This window comes from Lepisma saccharinum, chromosome 8 (assembly GCF_977018435.1).
Source record: "Lepisma saccharinum chromosome 8, izLepSacc3.1, whole genome shotgun sequence".
In the NCBI taxonomy this organism is placed as follows: domain Eukaryota; kingdom Metazoa; phylum Arthropoda; class Insecta; order Zygentoma; family Lepismatidae; genus Lepisma; species Lepisma saccharinum.
The window spans coordinates 20,276,474-20,300,457 of NC_139236.1; the positions used below are offsets into that span (position 1 = coordinate 20,276,474).

The 23,984-nt window shown below is 37.8% G+C and overlaps 1 protein-coding gene across 1 annotated transcript in view; it reads left to right on the forward strand.

Moving 5' to 3' along the window:
* LOC145991386 (uncharacterized) overlaps positions 1-23,984 on the forward strand; it is a 186,403-nt gene that overhangs the window by 124,745 nt on the left and 37,674 nt on the right. Inside the window, exon 2 of the mRNA XM_083127378.1 lies at positions 12,552-12,705. Coding sequence (XP_082983504.1) covers positions 12,552-12,705 — 154 coding nt within the window. The remainder of the gene's footprint in view (positions 1-12,551; positions 12,706-23,984) is intronic.

The window sequence follows — 23,984 nt, forward strand, 5'->3', positions numbered from 1 at the left end:
TTTGTCCTCATCTTGACATTTGAGGGGGTTTTGCCCCCTAAAACCTTTTTTTAGCTGAAACAAAAAAACACCTAATTCTTCCTTTGGGCACCACTATACTGCCAAGTTTCATGGAAATCGGAGGGGGACACTTAGATAACCTCCCTTGTTAGTCTTACACTTTGTAATTATTTAACACTGCATATATTATAATGTTTTATTTTAATTTGTAAAACTGTAACTGCTATTGTATAATTTTTGTATAACATTTCTATCTTGTTATATGTGTTAAAGGTTTCATCCTGGAATGGAATGGCTCACATTTATGTGTGTTTTCATTTCCAATATATTCGAATGAATACATATTCGTTTCAATGGCATTTACAAAATCACTTCGGACATTTGTGCACGAGTGTGTTAGCCGATGCGTAGCAAAGTATTTTAGGAACAACACTTGAAAAAAATTCTTGTAGGACTAAGGTGTGGTAATATTATAATGGGATTGAGATACGAAACTCTCGGATCCGGATCCGGATTCCGGATCCAGATCCGAAACTTTCAGACCCGGATCCGGATCCGCGGATCCGGAACTCTCGGATCCGAATGGATCCGGATCCGAATTTATCCGGATCCGTTTGGCCATCCCTAATTGTATGAAATCGAAAATAAGGGATTACCGGATTACAATATTGTCATCTTCACCTCAGCCAAGATACTTTATAAAGTAGCTGGGGAGTTAAGATGGGGTGGGACGATGCAGACAACATAGGAATATCACGTCACGTGCAAAATGTATACGCATGGCAAAAGTTGAACTACGTGGGCCGGGGCTAGTGATGTAGGGCAGGGAGCGGGTGCCACGGTTCACAGCCAAACGAGTGCACGAAAGAGCCAGATCTGGCCTCAAAAGAGCTAAGTTGGCAACAGTGCTCCCCAGCTGCCTCAGAGAGAAGAACCTCGGGGAAATTGTCACTCTTTCCCTTAAATATAATATATGAATAGGGTATTACTTTTCAGGCACAGTTTCTTGTTGATATGAGTTACTTTTACATGCAATAATGACAAAAAAAAAGAAGCTGTTCACAACGTGCGGTAATGGACATTTCCACTCAATTTTTTTTACAACAATTTTAAAAACTACATCCTGGAAAAATGACCCCTGCAAGTTCTCGCGTTTCTCTGCGTCCAGTTTAAGGCAGAAACGAGACTTCCAAAGTTGCGAGGCTAGCGTTGCGCTGAAAACACGCCGCCGCCATGTTAATACGTCACGCCTTAGAGAGGGCTCGTTTGTCGTCTGCTTCTAGCGTCCAGTTCCGCATGGGTAGCCCACGGTGAGCGAACACGTGCAGCAGTTTTACAAATCTGTACCGATTTAAATAATGGAAGAAGGAGCGATAGGAGAAAGGAAAGCTATGCTTTGTAATGATCATTCTTCTATGAAATATCAGTGCTGCTCACGTGCAAGATAAATGAAAGGGTTCAGCTGCGTGTGTATTCTCAGGCCATGCGAAAAATATTGCTTATAAAATTGGTTGCTGACCAGACACTCAAAAATATTTTTTAAACTTATATTTATCGAAATTTACCGTAAACCTATGTAGTGCAAAATAAGAATTTTCACATTCTTCACTTTATTTATAAAGCCTATTTAACTTTCTTTTCCATAAAGCAATTTCAGTTTGTGTTCCATTTCTGTTGCGCAAATTATGATCAAATATTTTTGTGCAGATAAGAGAAAATACACTGAGAAGATTACATTAGATGCACAGTACATATCTATACTTATTTTATGTATAATTATTACAAGGAAATAATATGTATAACCATGGGCGTATTTAAGGGGGATTCAACGGGTCCAACCCCCCTCTTTCTTTGGTTCAATAAAATTACCAGAGTTACCTGTTCTATCCGCTTGTTCATAAAAATTTCTTCGTACTTAATTCATTCTCTTAAATTAGAGACGAATAGGACGGGATACGGATGGGAAGGAAATTTCGTAATTCCACACACCAGATGGGACTGCAGACCAATGTCTGCAATTTCCTGAAAGTTTCGTAATTTCTGCGATAAGAAACTGCATTGAGACTGTCAAATCAGTAATTTTTCCCCCCTCGAGTCATCTTAAAGATATTTGGTTTTTAAAAACGCAGTGACACAAGATGAACAGAAAAGTATCAATACTAATAAGTAGTGTGACTACATACACACAACTTTGTCGGGTCCAGCACCCCCTGCTCCCCAACAAGCTTCCAGCCAGCAGTGTCCTGGATTTTTACTTACGAAATAAAGCAACCCTAATCATACCAAAAGTTGCTCCATCCCCCCCCCCCCCTTCCCGTAAACTATCTATAGGCCCATGTGTATAACAATATCCCATACTGAAATGGTACGATATATTTTGAATTTTGTTCTGCGAAAAAAGCCGCCTCATCTCGTTACCCCGAACGCATTAATTAGTTGGTTCACAACTTCACCACTAAGGATCCTATCGAGACGAGACATGGTCTCGTTCTCGTTGAGAGTTGTAAATGTCTGTCTCGTGTTTATTTGTAAATATCTCATTGACAGTCTCGTCTCGATTTATAAACATCCGTCTCGGTTTGGGAGGGCAATTCTCGTTCTCGTCTCAAGTCTCGAAAAATATAGAATTAACAACAAAAAAAAAACTTTCTTAATTTTTTTTTTTTTACTCCTCGTTTCGACGGTTCGAGCCCTCGAAAACTGAATATTATCCTGCTTATATATGCAAACCAAACTGCAGATTCAGAATTACCAGGAATGAACTGGCGTTGTAATTATTATACACAAAATTCATGATTTATCTGAGGAAGTCGCATGTTCCAGGTTTAACTCTCGATGTTAGATGTGAGAGGAGACATCAGTACGAGACTAAAACAAGTCACAGCATATGCTGATGATGTAGCTATTGTAGCAAGAACTAAGAAAGCTCTTTCAGAAACGTTTATAAGCCTAGTAGAGGAAGCTGCAAGAGTAGGACTCCAAATTAATGAAAAGAAAACTAAATACATGAATATTAATAGAACTAACATGAATAATAATAGATCAATATTAATAAATAATTACTCCTTTGAATGTGTTAGTAATTTTACATACCTTGGATCTATACTTAATGAAAACAATAAAATAGAATCTGAAATAGATGAAAGAATAAGGAAAGGTAATAAGGCCTATTATGCAAATGTATCCCTGCTAAAATCGAAACTTCTGAAACGAAATACAAAAATGAAGATATATCTTACTATGATAAGACCAGTGGTTACATATGCTGCTGAAACCTGGACCCTAACACAGAAAGATAGAAACAAACTAAGTATATTTGAGAGACAAATTTTAAGGAAGATCTTTGGCCCGGTACAGATAGAACATGATATATGGAGAATAAGAAATAATGTGGAACTAGAAAAATTAATCAATGGTGCAGACATTATACGACATATTAAAAGTCAAAGAATTAAATGGTTAGGCCACATACAAAGAATGGATAACATGAGAACTATAAAACGTATACTAGAATGGAAACCTATGGGAAGGCGACCAATTGGAAGACCTAGGATGAGATGGATTGAAGATGTATGCGAAGATTTAAAGATTCTCAAAGTTAGAAATTGGAAAGAAATGGCAAAGAAGAGGAAAGATTGGAATGATTTGTCTGAGAAAGCTAAAACCCACAAAGGGTTGTGATGCTAATGGAAGAAGATATATGCAAACCAAACTGCAGATTCAGAATTACCAGGAATGAACTGGCGTTGTAATTATTATACACAAAATTCATGATTTATCTGAGGAAGTCGCATGTTCCAGGTTTAACTCTCGACCTGGGCATGACTGTTTCGTTGTGAGTGACATTTCATTGAACTGGAAATTGTTACATGGGAGGATGTTTGCTCGAGACTTTGAGGACAGCAGAGGGGATGCTTCTATTCTTAATGTTAGTGTTGCTCACGAGACGAGACATTTTCCGTCTCGTCTCATAAAAGGAGATGGGACAAGTGAATGTTTTCGAAATGAGATGGGACAGAAAAAAAAGTTCGTCTCGTATCGTAACAGGTTGGGTGATACTTAGATTGTGCAGTTGGTGGTAGTGTGTGTGTGTGTGGTGGGGGTGTACTCCTGCACCCCGACTTCAAATACTCTTGTAGTCATTCATCTTCATTGGAGCGATTAGCCAAAAGTGGGAAGAAATGTGATGTTAGAGAAGATACATACTAAATTAACCATGCGTTCTCATCGTTGCGGTTTAACAAAGTGAACGGAAAAGCGACGTAAAAGTAGGCTAAATACAAAAATTTGCAATATATATATTAACTGAAGAAAACTGTCATTTACTGCAGGAAATTAAAAAACACCGTACCTTTTTATACCGTATCACCTCTTATACTGCAGAAATTGGCGTGTAAACCAGTGTTCTAAAAGTATTATCTTAAAATTTGTGAAGAAAATATTATGACAAAAATAATTGTAATTCCAGAAAAGGCATTCCTATAACATTAAGTTCTTGCCAGTCAGAACCAACCTATGTATTCGCAATGATCAAGGCTGTTCACGTGTTCAGCCATTGACTGTTACAAGGTTTGCTTTGTCACCCTAATGGGAAAACCCTCTACCGAATGGCAGAATTATAGTAAATACTGCTATACTGCTAGGGCATAATTCATCTCCAAGAAATGGAGCACAGATTTTTGCACTGGAAGTTGCAAGATACTTGTTTTACACAGTAACAAGTGAGTTTGCCGTCGCTTCCGCGGCTCATGCTTTGTAAGTTGACGGGACGAGCAGAAGCATAGGCAGAAGCTCTGCCTGCACGCATTTCTATGTGATGACGTCAGAGGACCTTGTGTCTGTGGAGAGGACGTTTTCAAATCCGTGACGTAGGAGGTGAATTTCAGCGGTGTTTGAAGGCGTGTTTCTCGAGAACCAAAACAAATATCGCCGAGATATTTTGCACATCCCATGTTTGTGTCATTATCTGTAAAATGAATGGATTTAAAACGTTTTTCATGTCAAAGTGGAAATGTTCATTATGGGTCCACCGGGAGACCTACATTTTTCAAAATTACCCGAAAATTACGATTGTTCAAAATTAGTTTAATATTTTTCTCTGTTTCAAAACTGGGGACGGGGATTAGATGCCCTCGAAGAGTGGTATTTTGCAGTGTTGTTAATAATAATAATAATAATAATAAATTTTCTTTATTCAGCGGGCGAGGTTCAGCCAAGGGCTGCTCTGCCACCTAACCCTTGTCAATATGAGAATACATATGAGATGATTATAAACTTATGAAGCAGTAAGCTAAACGTAAAATAATAATAATAATAATAATAAAAATAAAAAATGAAGAAAGAAAAAAATACATAGGAATTAGTTGCAAAAAAAAAAGTGTAACTAGGAATAAAAAAGACAATAGTAATAATAATACAATAATACAATTCCTTATAGTGAGTGACTTGATACCTTCAGTATGTGCCCCGACTCTGCCATTGTTCCATTAACAGCAGATCTTTTATTTTACCTTTAAAATATAATGGGTTTTTTACACTAGCGATATTTGCAGGCAATGCATTCCATGCTTTGGGAGCCGAAAAGGAGAAAGAGGATTTGTAGGCCGTGGTAGAGTGATGGGGTAAATCGAAGTTGTTCCGCTTACGGGTAACATACTGATGGATTTCCCTACGGGAATGCATCTTCTCAAACAGGTACTGCGGTTTACCTTCTGTCAGTATGCGGCGTATAAAACAGAGATAGTGCAACTTCCTTCTGTTTGCCATGGTAAGAACCTGATTATTATTTAAGAATGGAAGAATATGATCGGATCTTTTTGCTTGAAAAATGTATCGGGAGCAGGCATTTTGCACCATTTGTATTTTTTTACTGAGCTTTTGCGAGAGTTGAGGGCCGTAAACATTATCACAATAGTCGAACAATGGGTAGATTAATGCTTGGATGAGTCTTAGCTTGCATTCCGCAGGGAGGAAGTCACGGAAACGATTCAGATTCCTAAGTGTTCCATAAGCTTTCCTACATTGCGTCTTTACATGTTCTGTCCAATCAAAAATTTCGTCAAAAATCAGACCAAGATTTCTGGCAGTGTTATTCCTGGTAATGGGCAAATTGTTTATTTTGAGCTCGAACTTAATATTTTTAATTAACGACCTTGAATAATTAGAACCAATGATCATGAAAGTGGATTTTTCTGGATTTATTTTAAGACCGTTAGATACACACCAGTTACTGACGCTGTTCAAGTCAGAATTTAGTGACTGAAGCTTATGTTCCAACGAAGCATAGTGATCTGAGAAATATAACTGGGTATCGTCTGCGTAAAAATGTGGAGTGAAGAATTTTATAACTTGCTGCAAATCTGCAGTGTAAAGGGTGAAGAGGAGGGGGCCTAATATCGATCCTTGCGGCACGCCTGCTTTCAGCGTTATAGGTTGAGACACGTGAGATGGTGAATTATGTAATACGACCCTTTGACGTCTGTTAAATAGATATGTTTGAAACCAGTTTAATGTTGAAGGAGAAAACTTGTAATATTTAAGTTTGGCTAATAATAAGTCATGCTGCACAGTGTCAAAAGCCTTACTGAGATCCAGAAGTACTAAAATAGTGACTTGCTGTTTATCAATGGCATAGAGAATATCATCCACAACTTTAGCAAGAGCAGTGGCTGTGCTGTGTTTCTCACGAAATCCGGATTGCAGCGCGGGCAGTAAATTATTCGTGTTAACGTAGTTTAACGTCTGCGAATGCACTATTTTCTCGAGTACTTTAGATAGCACAGGCAAAAGACTGATAGGCCTAAAGTCATTGTAAGAAGTGGCGATCTGCTTTTTCTGAAGTGGCAGGATTCGTGCTTCTTTCCACATTTCAGGAAAGACGCCACTGGAAAGAGAGGAGTTAATGACGTGCGTTAGCGGAGATAAAACATAAGGCAAAGAAAGTTTGAGCATTTTAGTGCTGATACCATCTACTCCAAAACTATTTGAGCGTATGCTATAAATAGTTCTATGTACATCTTTTTCAGTTACCTCAGTAAAGTTAAAATACTGTTCAGCGGTGGAACAGGTTTTGTTCTCGAAATGCTTTATTTGCTGAGCCTTAAGTGGAGGAGGAATTTCAGATTCATTGCAAATTTTACCAAAATGATCATTAACAGCATCTAAATCTTCAGTGGTACTTATGAGAGAGAATGTATTATCGTGAGACTTTTTATTGTTAACAATACCCAATTGTTTCAACTCACTCCATGTTTCTCTCCGGTTTAAATTTTTCCCGCCAAATTTGAAGGTAAGATAACATTTCTTTTCTTGTCTTATGACAGTTGTTGTAAAGTTCCGGAGTTCTTTATATTGTTGCCAGTCGCTTGGATTGTTCGAACGTTTGAACTTTCGTAGCGCGTTATCTCTGATTCTCATCAACAATTTAACATTACTGGTGATCCACGGTGCATTTTTCTTATTGTGCTTTACGATTTTTAGAGGTGCGTGCGTGTCAAAAACATTTTGTATATTTGAGGTCAAAAACTCCACTTTATTATTAACATCATCAAGGTCAGAGAACTCATAAATTCTAATGGGTTCTATTGAGTTCCGTAACAGGACCGGAATCTTTTTCTCGCACAATTTATTGTTTCATTTTAATACGGAACTTGGACCGTATTTAAACTTATTGATTGATTGGTGTGCTTTATTTTACTTCGCTTACGTGCCACTTTTGGCTAATTTGCGAAGATGATGATGAATTATGATATGATGAAATTGATAAACGGACACTCACAAACATCCATGCCCATGCCGGAATTCGAACCCGTGACCCCTGGCGTCGTAGCGCGATGTGCTAACCACTCCGCCACGGGGACTGGCCGTATTTAAACTGATCCTAAAAAAAAAGTTCCTGGACCGTATGTATACGAGGGTGAGTCAAATAAAAACCTTAAAAGTGCTGTAAAAATATATGTATTCAGTGGAAGTGAAACAAATGGTTATCATTTTTCTACACAATTCCCTCCACGTTGAATGCAAGTTTCCCATCGTTTACAAAGTGCTTGTATGCCCCGGGAAAAAAAAGTATTTTGGTTGGTTGCGTAACCACGTATGCACTTTGTCTCTTCGACCTCGTCATCAGAACGGAACTTCTGTCCTCCTAGGGCCTCTTTAAGTGATCCAAACAAGTGGTAATCACTCGGGGCCAAATATGGGGAGTAAGGAGGATGGGGTAGGCACTCAAAATGCAAGTCGTTAATTGTCGCAACAGTCATTCGTGCAGTATGTGGCTTAGCATTGTAATGCTGCAAAATGACAGCTGACGACAGCAGTTCGCGTCGCTTTGACCTTATTGCAGGTTTCAGATGGTTCTTCATGAGATCACAATGTGAAGCACTAGTTACTGTGTCCCCTACGCGTGTAGTGCTCCAGAATAACACCGTTTTGGTCCCAGAAAAGGGTCAGCATGACCTTACCGGCAAATGCTTGTGAACGAAACTTTTTGGGTTTAGGGGAAGATGAATGGCGCCATTCCATGCTTGTTTTCTTTGTTTCGGGAATGTAATAATGGACCCATGTTTCATCTCCAGTTACAAGTCTCTTAAAAAAGTCATTACCCTCTTGTTGGGAGCACCGCAAAAGTTCCTCACACGCATCAACACGTCGCATTTTCAGCTCGTCTGGCAGATGACGTGGTACCTACCTGGCCGACACTTTAGACACTTTACGAAACAGGAGCACGTCATGAATGATGTTATGTGCTGAACCATGACTAATACCTATAATGGCAGCTATTTCCAGTGTTCGAAAAGTTACTTTTAAAATGGTAACTAATTACAGTTACAGTTACTTGCTTTAAAAAGTAACAGTTACAGTTACTCGTTTTAAAAAGTAGCTCAGTTACAGTTACATGTACTTCAAAAGTAACTGTAAGTTACATTTACAGTTACTTTCTGCTGAAAATTTTCATCCAACCAAATTACACAAATCGATCATTAATTGTAATAAAATATTTTGTGAAGACTAACATGACTTTTACTTACGTTACTGGTACATAATACGTATAAGTCTTCGTATACTTATATTTATTACAAAATAAATGCTCTCCTGTGCTTTGCGCGACGCCATAAAGGCGTATAGGAGGTGTGGAATTAGAGCCCCACACTTTCTTGATCATGGCCGAAGATGGGGGTGATGTGATCATGTGATCTGGCATTCTTTACCCCCAGAGTTTCCTCCAGATACCCACTTTATACGACGCTGAGTGGACGCTGGAGCCGCTTCAACAGGTGGAAAAAATCTCGGTTCTCCCCCACCGAGGATCGAACCCGGGGTCTCTCGCATGGTAGTAAGGCACCAAAACGACTTTTTTTTAAAAAAAGGAATACTCCTATGCGGTAGCCCGTTATTAACATTTTCTCAGTTTTCACGTATGTCAATTTTCTATATTCTCATTGGAACAAACACAAACATCCATGTCCGAAACGAACTAGAATCCGGGACTCCTGACATATAGTGCGTTGTGCTAACCACTCCGCCACGGATGTTGACCTGAGCTACTTCGACTTAAACATTTGTATTTATTATCATTGTTGTTCTTAAGGAATGTCCATTGGAGTGGGGGGGGGGGATTCTAGAAACTATAGAAAGATATATATCACTCACGTAGAATATATTCTAAGAAGGGAGGTCTGTTTCCCATGAAGAGCGTGCCAGAGAGAAATAAATTTGTTGTACAATTTCAAGTGTTTATGAACCAGAAAATGATAAAAATTATAATGTAGTAGCCTATAATTGTGCGTTATCAATGAAGGTGAACATGGCATTTTAAACTTACCCCTTCAGTTCTCTCTGAGACTATTACATAAACAAGCAAAAATGATCGTTAGCTTCCTGATTCTTTCGTTTGCCACTTGAGTGTTGTAATTCACTGTTGTATCAATAATAATGGTGAGATCTGTCGTATTTGTTATTTCAAGAAAATGGCTTCTCATTTAAATATTAAACGAATAGCACTTACCAAAATATATTACTTTTTTCAAAATGTCCAGAAATGCTGAATAATCATAAATAAGCGAATTCTCAGGAACTGAGATAAATGAAATCACGTGGAAACAATCACATTGTTCAATTCATATGCACATTTGCTAGTTCTCGTCTTCTTCAGTTTCGTTCATAGTACCAGTATCGTTGAATTCTTTCGTAAAAACACTGAAATATTGCAGTACGTTCCTTTTCAGCTTAATCCGATATTATAGCAAAGAAAAAAAAACTATCGGATGTTGCTTACAGAAGGGGGAAGTTATAAGGTCACTGAGGAACAAACTACAGAAACAAGAGACACTTCACAGCACACAACTGACAATTGCAAACTGTCAGCAATAGGAAGGAATTTTCCTTCTAGAGGCTTATCTTCCCGCTTCTGGGAAATCCACCCCTCTTCCGAGGCGTGTACAGTACATCGCTTTGGAATTCAGGTCTACCAAACGAAAGATGAAACACATGATAAACTTTGAAATTCCTGGCACCTGACTGAAGCCTACCGACTGACCACCCCCAGGAGACAAATTTACTACAACTACTTTCTCTTTTCCTCTTCATCTATTGTTTGCAAGAATTAATGTATCAAAGAATGGGCTTTTATATCACAGCAGAAACTAAATTCCCGCTCACTTTGGGTCCAAAATTGCCAAAATAACAATTTAAGTGTTGCAAAGTAACTGTTAAAACGTTACATCTATCGTAAAAAAGTAACTCAGTTACAGTTAATCACTTTTAAAAGTAACTAGTTACAGTTACATTTTCTCCAAAAAAGTAACTGTTACTTGTAACTAGTTACTTCCAAACACTGGCTATTTGATCCACAGTCACTCGGCGATTATCCCGTAGAACCGGCCTCAACAGCGGCTATATTCTCCGGCGTCACAACTCGATGTGCTTGGCCTGGGCGAGAAGCATCTGCAACAGATGTCGCACCACTTGTGAATGTCCTACCCCACTCATATACCTGTTGCTGTGACACACAAGCTTCATCATACTGCGTCTTCATTCTACGATGAATATCCATAGGTTTAATACTCTCACTTGTAAAAAATCTGATCACAGAACGCTGTTCTTCCTTTGGTACATGTTGTTAGTGTGGCGGCCATCTTGAAACTGCTCCTATAACTTGACAAGTTTAAAAACAAGACGCTGCAATCCATTGTTTGCGCACCTCACATCACATTTCCCTACTCCATTGTCTGCGGCGACGTTCATTCGCAGTGTTGCAAACTGGAGGGAGCTGAATCCTCTGAGAATTTTCAACGAAATTTGAATGTGAAAGGCATGAATTAGTATCCCGTCACCTACGCTACCTATTGATTGCGCTAAATTCTAAATACATTTTGATATTTTCCCTTTAAACCTTAAATGAATTAAGTTATATTAGGGATATTTCTTACCAGCATTAGAAATGTATGAAATAAAACGATAGAAAAATGAAAAATATATAAACGATAGAACTGAGCTCACCTTCTAAATGTTTTCTAGTTCTCCTTCTTCAGTTTCACTCTCCCACTCATCCGAGTCTGTGTCTAACGATGAATCTGTGTCCGTGTCTGAAACGGCTTCACCAAGTCTAATTATCAGTTCATCTACACGCTCGTCCATAAGTCCATCTCTTTCAAAGTAAGAATCTTGCAGCCAAGAGTAAAGAGCATGAACATTTCAATGCTTTAGAAAAGAACACAGGCAAGCGTGTTATCCGATTGCCTTCTCGTAGTGATTGTTGTACGATAAACAAACGAACCACCACCCCACTCGGTTTAAAAATAAAATAAAATAAAATAAAAAACTGGACACTGCTCGATGTCGCATTCAGAAAATGAAGTCATTCGCCCTGTAGTTTCTCTTCGTTATAAACCTTAACGCACGTGCGTAATACTACAGTTTACGATCGGCGCACCGCACGCATTTTCAAAGGCCGGATTAAATTAAATGAATCACTGATATAATAGGAGCCTGCATGCACCGTCACGCTAAACAGTGAAAATTGTTTGTCATATTTGTTTTAGCTTAATTTTGCTGAGTTGGCACCACTGGTACTCTCAACGCCAGACCAGTGGGTAGAAGAGTGGTGGGGAGGATGACGTAATACGAAGTGCTCCGCAGCTATCTGCGCATATCGGGACTTAACTTGTCAGGCTATACAACGACGACTGGTCACCAACACTCTTCTACCACCCATTGGAGAGAAAGTAAAGTACGAGCAATAGCACCACCAAATCTCATCACAATAGCATAAATATTAAACATTTTATAACACTTTTAAGGTTTTCATTTGACTCCACCTCGTATATATTTAGATATTTTGTAAGAAATATTCACTGCGTGTACAAATTTATTCATATCAGCTTTCCTTCTGCGTTAGCCACTCGAGATAGTGATAATTATTTTTACGTAATTATGATAATAATAATAATTGGTAATAAAGTAATCTTTGTTAGTCCCATTTCTAGTACTCAGTTTTGTTAACGACCTGATCACCCATGCCCATAAAGGTTACTTACTTATTTGTCTCTTTCTAGCGTGACTGCAATTCCTTCAAGACGGATGCAAGCTACAGATCTGGCGTCACTCGTCCCAAGAACCTTCTCACCGCCTTCTCGGCCGCCATCTTCATCGCAGGCGAGATGGCGGGAAGCGGTGTCCTGGCTCTTCCGAGGGCTGTAGCAGATGCAGGTCAGTCTTGTAACTTCTTCCCAACCTATATACAGTGTGTCCGTAAAATAATGGTGGAGTTTTAAACAGTCATAGTTTTGGAACAAGGCATCGTAAAGAGATGAATGATACGTCAGAGCAAAGAGAAACTCTCCAAGTTTCTTACCTGTTCATTAGACTTCGATGTGTGAACCCTTAGTTGCCCTGCAGACGTCAAGACGATATTCAGTCTCTTCCCATACACGCTATTGGACGAGACAAGAGTTATTGGCCCCTTCTTTTTTACTGAACAAACAATAACGGGGACCACCTTCCTGGATATGTTACAAGGGAATGCAGGGCCCCAAATACCGGAAAATTCCATTTTCCAGTTAGGTGGTGCTCCTCCACATTTCCCACAATCGTGCGGGATTTTCTTAACGAATCATTTCTTCAACGATGGGTCGGACGAGGAGGGTGGATTGCCTGGCCCCCACAGTCTCCAGACCTTACACCCATGGATTTCTATTTGTGGGGTTATGTCAAAACACAAGTGTTTTCATGTCAAGTTCGAAATCTGGACCATTTAAAAGCAAGGATCACTGAAGCTGTTTCGTCTATCACGCGGGATCCTCTCTCCCGTGTATGGGAAGAGACTGAATATCGTCTTGACGTCTGCAGGGCAACTAAGGGTTCACACATCGAAGTCTAATGAACATGTAAGAAACTTGTAGAGTTTCTCTTTGCTTTGATTTATCGTTCATCTCTCTACCATGCTTTGTTCCAAAACTATGACTGTTTAAAACCCCACCATTATTTTACGGACACCCTATATTTACTTCTCGCTGCCATGCTAAAGCCTGTTGTAGGCGATCTTGTCCTTGGAAAGTAAATTGGTTCGATTACTTCGATCAAAAATTAACTGGCTTAGAGTTACTTCGATCGACATTAACTCAGGCCCGTAGCTAGAACTGATCTCCAGGGGGTGGGGTGCTAACGGGTTATCAGGGGGTGCTTTGTAAACCAAGTCCATTTTTCAAAAGTTTAACAGTATTAAATGAAGGTAAATTAGGTGTGTCGTGGGTCATTAAGTTAATGTAAAGTATTCAATTTAGAAATATACAAATACTACATTTTCTTTTTTCTATATCTTCAAAACATCTCTTGAAGTGCTAATGACTGCTACTGACACCATCCCTTAATACACACTCCATACTATTTTTGATGATACAGATATTTATTATATCATACATGTTAAAATGTACAATATTCACTTCAATCATAGTGCCTACGGTACATTCCACTCCCGGCCGAAGCAATAAAACTCCCCTTTGTTCCCAAAGCTTGAGATCTGTTGACATTTGACGCAGATGTGCAAGCAATGTGGATGATGAAATCAAAGTCACAAATTTCTGTCAAACGAGGGGCTGCAACAGGGGAAGGGAAGGTACAGATATAGAAGGCTCCAAGGCTCCCTATGAATAAACTTTCTAATGTGTAGATAATCTTCTAAACACTTGCCGCTGCTTAGACTTCTGCACATAAACAAGATGATGTCATGTGCCTGTTTCGATGACACAATGAAGGTTGCAAGGAGGAATGGTTTCTCGGAATCGACGATAGATGGCAGCACGCCATATAAAGAAGAGCAGAGCTCATTGTACAAACTAAGAGCGGAGAAGAGGGATTATATATATTATAGTAATTTGAGAAATATATAAAAGAAGAGTTCAAATACTATAATAGAAGTAAATAGAATGATGTATATAGTAATTTAAAAGAATTAAGAATATAGCCGCATATGAAACGTTTAGGAAATTTATTAAGCGAGCAAATGAATTCAGAAATGTATCTCAATTTCTTTTTGATCCTCTGACGAGGAGAACATCGTCAGCTTTTGCATTTGTCCGTTCCCCGGTGGCGCTGTGGTCAATTAGACGCCCCGAAGCACTTTACGGTTGCGCTTCTTTTTAGTCGCACTGGGCCATTGGCAGCGCTTTTTATTAGCGATCCTGGTTATCCCCTTTTGGTCGTTACATAGGAGGTGGCGCTAGTGTCAGTTTAGCCGACCCTACTCCTTTATATAAGTATAGCTTGGTTGCTGGGGAATTGCCAGGGAAGTAATGAGAAAGACCCACGGGGAAAGGAAAGAAAACATATATAAGGCATAAAGAAAAGGAAGCGAGACGACGCTACTAGATTTTCTTGTATATAGAAGAAATAATAAAAGAAGAAGAAGCCTATTCTATAATCAAAAGAGAAAAGAAGAAGAAGCCTTTTCCATAATCAAAAAAGAAAAGAAGAAGAAGCCTTTCTCATAATTAAAGAAGAAAAAACTTATTTCCATAATCAAAAGAAGAAAAGAAGAAGAAGCCTTTTCCATAATCAAAGAAGAAGAAGCCTATTCTATAATCAAGAGAGAGAAGAAGAAGAAGCCTTTCCATAATTACGAAGAGAAAGAAGAAGATTTCCTTTCATGATTAATGTAACCGATGTAAATTTTCGAGATATTTCAATGTCGCTATATATTTTTCTCTGTATTTTGTATAGTTCTCAGAATATAGATCCGCATTTAACTATATCCTCTTGGCTATAAAACGCTTTCTTATTTGGAATTCTCAAACAAAGAACCTATCCCCTGAGATTAAGATATCTGTAGCCGTGATAAATAACATGTAAGTACGTACCCACAAGGGGCGTAGCATTAGTGGCGACCAACGTTGCGGCTAGCAGAATTGTGACTAAGAAAGCGAAAAAGGAAGAAAGCCAAAATGGAGGAAGAAAATAAAATTGAAGGCGAGAACAGAGAAACTATAATGGAGGAAATGGAAGACAGAAAGGAAATATTAAACTGTTGTGGAAAAGAGGGAAATAAGGAAGAAACTATCCTATGCAGCTCATGCAAAGAAATGAAACATTGGCTATGTGAGAGGATAGGAAGAGAAAAGTACATAGGAATAAGTGAAAGAGGAGATTACGTATGCAAAAATTGCAAGGAAGAAAGGATAAATGAAAAGGAAGAGAAGAAAAGGGAAAAGGAAGAAGATAAAATGAAGGAAAAACTAAAGAAGACAGAAGAGGTGAACATGATAGAAATGTTCCAGAAGTTATCGATGCATATAGAAGAAAGTAATAAAAAGAATAGCAGAGAAGCAAAAGAAAATAGCAGAAGATTAGAAAGAGAATTAAAATCACAGATGGAAGAGAATAACAGAGAAGCAAAAGATAATAATAGAAGACTCGAAGAAAAGATAGATGAAAGTAGTAGGAAGGCGGATGAAAACAATAGAAAGATAGAAGAAAAGCTGGAAGAAAATATTAGAAAATTAGAGGAGAAGTTTGATGAGAATAATACAAAGTTAGAAGAAAAATTAGAAGAAAGTAATAAAAAGATGGAAGAAAGGTTCGAGGAAAGCAGCAATGAATTGGAAGCCGTGAGGACCGAAACCCATGAGATGTTCTTGAGATTGAATGAAACGTGTGAAGGAAATAGAAAGTCGCTGGAAAACAAGATAGAAGAAACAACGTTGTTAATCGAGAGTACAAGTTTAGATATAAATAGAAGAATAGAAGAGGAGGTTTCAAATCTCAGAGAGGAAAATAAACAAAGAAACGAAAATTTGGAGAGAAAGCTAGTCGAAAGTAAATCTCAAATAGAATTAGCCGTTTCAAGAATAAAAGAAAACGAAAGCAAGATAGAGGAAGCTAAGCTCTTGATAGAAGATAGAAGTTTGGAAGTGAATAATAGAATCGAAAGGGAAATTCTAAAACTCAGAGCAGAAAATTCGCATGGACTTCAAGAAGCTCAAGAAAAAACTCTGAGTATAGAAAAGGAGGTTGTGTAAAATCGAACCAAAATGAATGCAGCAGATAAGAAAGGAAAAGAAATGGATAGAAAAATAAACGGAACAATATCCAGGATGGATAAGACAGAGAAGAGAATGGAAGAAGTGGAAAGAAGATTAGGGAATATATCAGTAAAAGAAAGGAACGATAGATCCAGCTTTCGATGCAGCGAGGAAGATACTTATATCAAAAAAGAGATAAAAGAAGAAAGCTCTAGCGATGAGTCTACAACAGACGAAGAAAGGAAAAAAGATTATGGGAAAAGATCTCACCAAAGGAGAAAGAGAAAGTGGAAAAGTAGTGAAGAAGGAAGCAACAATGAGAAATTTTTAGATACGCTAGAAGAAGAATACAAAGGCTGTGAAAGATATAAATCAAGGATACCTAGACCACAGGAATTACAGCATATGCCTAAATTTAATGGAAATATATCAGAGAAATGCCCAAGGAAATTCCGGAAGGAGCTTACCACGAACATACGTTTAATGAGAATCCCAGATCACATGACTCTTAGTCTCATTGACACGTGTTTCGAACAGTCAGCAGCCGGGTGGTACCAATTAAACCAACACAAATTCAAAGACTTTCGAGAATTCAGTAGAAAGTTTTTAGATTACTATTGTAGCAAAGACATCAAGGAAAGGCAATTGGAAGCCCTAAAACGAAAACACATCGACTGGTCGAAAATTGAAAGTTTGGAGGAACGTACATGGGAAACTTTGAAAAGCTTTAAGAATTTGAAAGAAGGATGCAGTGAAGAGGAATTAGTGAAACAAGTAATCCAAACGCTACCAGTAAGAATCCAAAGAGTCATAGCAGCGGTGAAAATAAAGAAAGTGGATGACTTAATAGAATACCTAAGGACAGAAGATATGTTGAAGAAAACTTAAAACTCTTGGGATAGAGAGAGGAATGACAGGGATGGTCGACCTTATTCAAAGAGACGTTATGATGACGAAGACAATAGCAACAGGCAAAAGTTCCGAAGACAAGAGCTCGAGGTTAGAAATCTGGATTTGAGAGGTCAGGACCAGAATAGAGGAAGAGGAACCAACTTGAGAAATAGGAACGATTACGTCAGGAATCAAGAGTTTGTTGGAGATGGAAGGTACCAGGGATATGATAGGACCTATAGAGGCCGAAATAGGTTCCAAAGATATGGCAGAAGGGGAAGTCCTAGATGGAGAAAGGAAAGAGAAGAAAGACAGCAGAATGGACGAGCATCCAATGATGAAACTGAGAGAAGAAATATATCTCAGGACGAAGAGAGAAACGAGGCAATGGAGTTAACAAGAAGCTATTGTAATGATGGAAGAAGGTTCCAAGAAAGATCGCATGGAGGAGAACATTTGGAGAACGCCCAAAGTAATCGAGCGTCAAACATGTAATGCTCTTGCAGCAATCCCCAGGTGTGAGAGCTAATGAAAGGGAACATGAAATGAGGGGAGAAACAATAGAGAAACCCAGCAACAGTCTAGAATTATGTTTAGTAGGAGAACCAGACTTTGGAAGACTAAAACCGGGGAGAACGTTTTATGTTAAAGCTAAAATAATAGAACTGGAAGTTAAATGTTTGGTAGATTGTGGAAGCGTAGTGGAAGTCATGAGTTACGAATGCTGGAAGAAAATAAGAGAGAAGTACCCGCAAGCTAGATTAGATACATGCGAGAAAGACAGGATTAGATTGGTCATGAGTAGTGGGATTGATGATATAACCAGCACCACTTACAAGTGTAGAAAAGAAGAGGTTATTTGATTGAACAGCCCGATTTGCCTACACTTAAAACAAAGGCAAGAGGGGCTTATACCCCAATTCTTCAAGTGTGATATGCTTTTAATTTTAAGAAATTTTGAATTCTAGTGTAGAAAAGATGAACCCCCCTCAGACAGATTTGCCTACACTTAAGACTATGCCAAGTTCCTATATGATTTTATTGTTTACAGTGTGTTTTTCTGTCAAAATCCCAGGAATCTTGAATTGATATAAAGCTCATAGCTACTGGTTTCTGAGACCCAGTAGAGTGTGGTGCATAGCCCCATGGTTTTTATTGCCTTGTAATCAGGAGGCTTCTGGGTTTGAGTCCTCATAAAATGTGAAGCCTCCCCTGATGGCAAAATGTTAATATTGTTGCCTTGTAAACAAGAGGCTCGGGTTTGAGTCCTGATAAAATGTGTAAGATTGAAATACATGTGGCAAAATAATATGTCCACACGTGAGATTTTGAGAATAATTATTGCTAGTTGATATACAACTGATAGCTCCCAGATCTGAAACCTGGTAAAAAGTGTTGTACAACAGCATAAAAGAGCAAAATTATTTTATATTGGGGATCACCAGAGCCTAGTTATTGCTGTTATAATTGTTTTGGCATATTGTCCATAGTTCTGTTTTTTTGGACCAGGAAATTTTATATAAATAAACAATAAAAATGCCAAAACAAAAATATTGCAATCAGTGTAATAAAAATATATCTAGTTCTAATTGGTCTAGGCACCGGCATATTTGTGATTCTAAGAAATGCAGAAAAGCTACTAAATTGTGCCCAAGATGCCATAAAATATTAAGCAAGGCATATTACAAATGGCATAAGTGTAATTCTTATGTACAGTCATCAACATTGCCCCCACAACCATCTACATCTGGTCTGAAAAGAAAGCATGAAGCACCTGTTAATGCTAGACCGGCAAAGCAGCCACGCTATGCACCACCTATCCATAGCAGTTTTAATGGCCAATTAAGAGATTATCGGTTTGTATCAGAGCCAAGATGTGGTATTAAGAATTTTTTGAACAGTGTAAATCCTGATGTGCAGGCAATTCTAAATGCACAAAATGGCTCTTATAAGCTGTCCCTCAAATTGTTTACACAATATAAGAAACCAAATGGCACAAAATTTACACAGCCCCACATAACAGAAACTGTACCTGTATATTCAAATGCAAATTCAGACAAAATAATAAGCAGTTTGATAGATCAATTGAATATTAAACACTCTGAATTTGCGGCAAAAGAGTCTGGATGGAGCCTATGCGGTTCTCCACACAAGTTATATGTTAATATTTCTGAATTCAGCCCATTACAAGGATCTACATATCTGCCATTACCTGCCAATATTAAAAACAAAACAGCCGTGGTTAATATAAAAAATAATGATGAGAAATGCTTTTTGTGGTGTATTTTAGCTGCTTTGTTTCCAGTTTCAAGGAATCCAGAGAGAATAAGTTATTATAAACAACATGAACATGATTTTGATGAAGCAATGGAGGGTTTAGAATATCCAATGTCTATTCAGAATATTGATAAATTTGAAAAAAAGGCCAGGAATATCAATGGCAAACAATTATCTATTAATGTATTTATTTGTTCCACTGGCCGTGGCAATTGTTTGATAGCACCTCTCAGAATCAGTACACTTGATGATGAATCTGCTATTCCAATTGATTTGCTCTTAATTGAAGGGGATGGCACATATCATTACACTCTGATACATAATCTTGAAGCTTTAGTCAGAACACAACTAGACAAATCTAATAGAATATTTAAGTTGTGCAGAAGATGTTTAACTGTATTTGATGGTCAAAAAATGGTGAATGGGGTTCGGGAAGAGAATGCAGAAATTGCCAAAAACAAGTTAATTGAACATTTAAAATACTGTGGCAACTATAAACCTGTTCATATGGTGATGCCAATGCCAAGTGAAAATGCCAAATTCAAAAAGTTTGAAGCCTTGTTGGAACACCCAGCATATATAGTCTGTGATTTTGAATCAAATCTCAAACCTCTTGCATTCTGCAATCCAGATCCTGAAGAATCTTCAATTACACCATACCAGCTACATGAACCTTCCAGCTTTTGTTATGTGATTGTACAGGATGGTGTAGCTAGTGAACCATACTTATACATGGGAGCAAATGCTATCAAAGAATTTGCACATAGAATAGAAAAGGAGTGCCATGACATAGCATCTAATATCTTATTAAAATCAAAACCTATGTTGCCTTTAACAGAGAAACAGATTGAAGATTTCAACAATGCAGAAAAATGCCCGGTATGTGATTCTGAATTTTCAGATACAAATATCAAGGTGAAACACCATTCTCATACAGATGGTAAATTCTTAATGGCCCTGTGTAATAGCTGTAATATTAAGATCCAGAGACCAAAATTTGTCCCTATATTTTTCCATGGTGCATCCAATTATGATTTCCATCATTTGATCAGGTACGAGGGGTTTGACAAGCAGAATTTAAATATTTTAGCTGAAAATGATGAGAAATATATTGCTATTAGCAAAATAATTAAAGTTAATGGTGTTCCTATTCACTTAAGATTTCTTGATTCCTACAGAATTTTATCTGCTAGCCTGGCTACACTGGCCACTCAATTAACTGATGATCAATTCAAAATCACATGTGCTTTGTTTCCAAATCAGGACCTGAAATTAATTAGGCGGAAGGGTGTATATCCATATGATTATGTTACAGATTTTTCTAAATTTGATGAGTGTTCTCTGCCACCACAACATGAGTTTTACAGCAAAATCAGAGGATCTGGAATTACTGATGATGATTATCACCATGCCCAGTTGATGTGGAACAATTTAAAATGCCAGACATTTGGTGATTATCACAATTCATATATAAAACTTGATGTGACCCTCTTAGCTGATATATTGCAGGCATTCAGAAAATCTTCCATGCAAAATTATAAACTAGATCCAATTTATTTTTACAGTGCCCCAGGTCTAGCATGGTCTGCAATGTTTTTGAATACTAAAATGCAATTGGATCTGATCCAAGATCAAGATATGTACTTGTTTATGGAACAATGTATAAGAGGAGGCATGGTGCAATGTTCTCAGAGATATGCCAGAGCAAATAACAAATATATTCGTGATTATGATCCAGCACTGCCATCAAATTATATACTGTATGTAGATGCCAACAGCCTCTATGGTTATGCTATGATGGATAAATTGCCATATGCAGGGCTTGAGTGGGTTGAAGATTTCAATATTGAAGATCTTCAGGATTTTGATGACAGTGACTATGGCCTCTTCTTAGAGGTTGATCTGACAATTCCTGATGATTTACACAACAAATTTTCTGATCTGCCCCCAATTCCTGAGGTTAAGTGCTCACCTGGCTCTAAACAGAAGAAATTGATGATGACTCTGGAGCCAAAACAGGGTTATGTCTTATATTATAAAAACCTCCAGTTCCTGATGAATCATGGTGTTCAAGTGAGCAAAGTTGGCAAAATTTTGAGGTTCAGGCACTTAAGATGGTTGAAGCCATATATTGATACAAACACAGAGCTTCGAACATCTGCAATGAGCCAATTTGATAAATCTTTGTTTAAATTGATGGTCAATTCTGTATATGGCAAAACTATTGAAAATGTCAGAAAACATACCGATGTTAAAATAATTACTGACCCCAGCCTGAGCAAAAAATTGATTGCAAAGCCTAATTTCAATTATAGAAGAATTTATGATGAAAATATGGCACTCTTCAACATAAAAAACAAAAATTAAGTTTGATAAGCCTATTTATGTAGGGGCTGTAATATTGGAATTGGCCAAATTACACATGTTAAAATTGTATTATGATGTGTTGAAGCCTTTTTATGGTGATTGTGTAAAATTGATGTACATGGACACAGAAAGTTTTGTTCTTGATATTCAGACAGAAGATGTTTATCAAGATATGTCCCAGCCTGTATTGCTTGAATATTTTGATACCAATGAACATTCAAAAATTCACCCCTACAACAAAAAGGTGCCTGGCAAGTTAAAAGATGAGACACTTGGTGATGTTATTGTGGCATTTGCTGGGTTAAGAGCCAAGATGTACAGCTTTGAAACATGTAGTGGTGCTGTTGCCAAAAAGGCCAAGGGCATTGGCAGAGTGACTGTTGACAAAGAGCTTGAATTTGAGGATTACAAAAATTGCCTCAAATCATGTAGCACAATCAGAACATCAGAATCCAGAATTCAGAGTGTGGATCATTTGTTGACTAGCAATATTGTAAGAAAAGTGGCTCTGGACCCACATGATGATAAGAGATGCATTTTGTCATGTGGAATACATACTCTACCATGGGGTCATTGTGATTTGAAAAATGGCAATCAATGCCCAATTACAAAGCATGATTTGAAATAAATAAACATGCCTATGAACTTATTTGGGTTCAAAAAACAGGCTATTATGGACCTGCCAACACCACAAGCCTCTTCTGATATAATATCTAAACTAAGTGCTTTGTTAATTATTCATCTGAACAGCATACTTACAGATGTTGATGATGAAACAGGCAAAACATTGTACATATTTAACAATAATTTAAATCATTACCAATTACCTGTAGGTGGGCAATTACAATTTATTACAACTCCTGAGGGTGATGTTAAAATTTCAGTAGGGAGAAATATTTATAGAATTAAGCACTCAAACATGATTTCTGGCACTGTTTATACTGTTTCTGCTGGTGACTGCTTATATATTGAGGTCCCGGGATCATATGACAAACTTATACCTTTTTTTTTAAGAATTAGATATTCAATAATAAATAACCACTAAAACAAAATGCCTAATGATATATTTGGCCATACAAGACATGAAGATCACAGTAATGAGATTCTGATGCTTGATGTCAGAGTCAAGAAATTAAGAAGTGATTTACAAGCTTTACAAACTACACTCAATGCCAGTCTTCAATTAGAAATTACAAATTTGCAATCACAATGCATGGACCCTCTTCTTAAAATTGATTCTGAACTCAAATTGCTGCTTCAAAAATATACTGACTTGGCCACATTGGATAATTTTCAAAGTTTAGAAGAGGCTGTAGCAGCTCTTCAAGCCAAATTTAAGACCCAGGCCACCAACTCTGAGCAATTGAAACAACAATTGGAAGAGCAGATAAATAATGTCCAGACACAGCTCCAAACAATTGTCAAAAGCATAAAATCACAAGAAGATTTTGATCTAGTGATTTCCACTCTAAAAGAACAGATTCAATCACTGGAGAAACCTAATCTGGGCCCTCTGAACAATGCCATAGCCGAGGTTAAAGAAAAAATTGAGACACTTGAAAATTTTATGAACAACTTGCCATCTTCTGATGCTTTGAGTGCAATAACTCGGAGTGTTGCCAACATCAAGCTGCAACTTGAAACATATGAAGATTTTGGAAAAATTCAAAGTACCATAACCCATCTTGAGGGTACAATAGCAGCAGTGCAAAGTGATTTGACAAATGTACAAGAAACTCTAGAATCCCGCCTGCCCGGTATTGTAGATACCCTTGTTAGTGTCCAGCAACAGATCACAAAACTTGAAAACCTCAACACTGAATCTGAGCTATCTCATTTTCATCACTTGATTGATGATATCCAAACAAAGCTTGAAATTTTACAACAATCAACACCCACTCAGGCAGATATAGCCCTGCTCCAAAATGCTATGCAAAA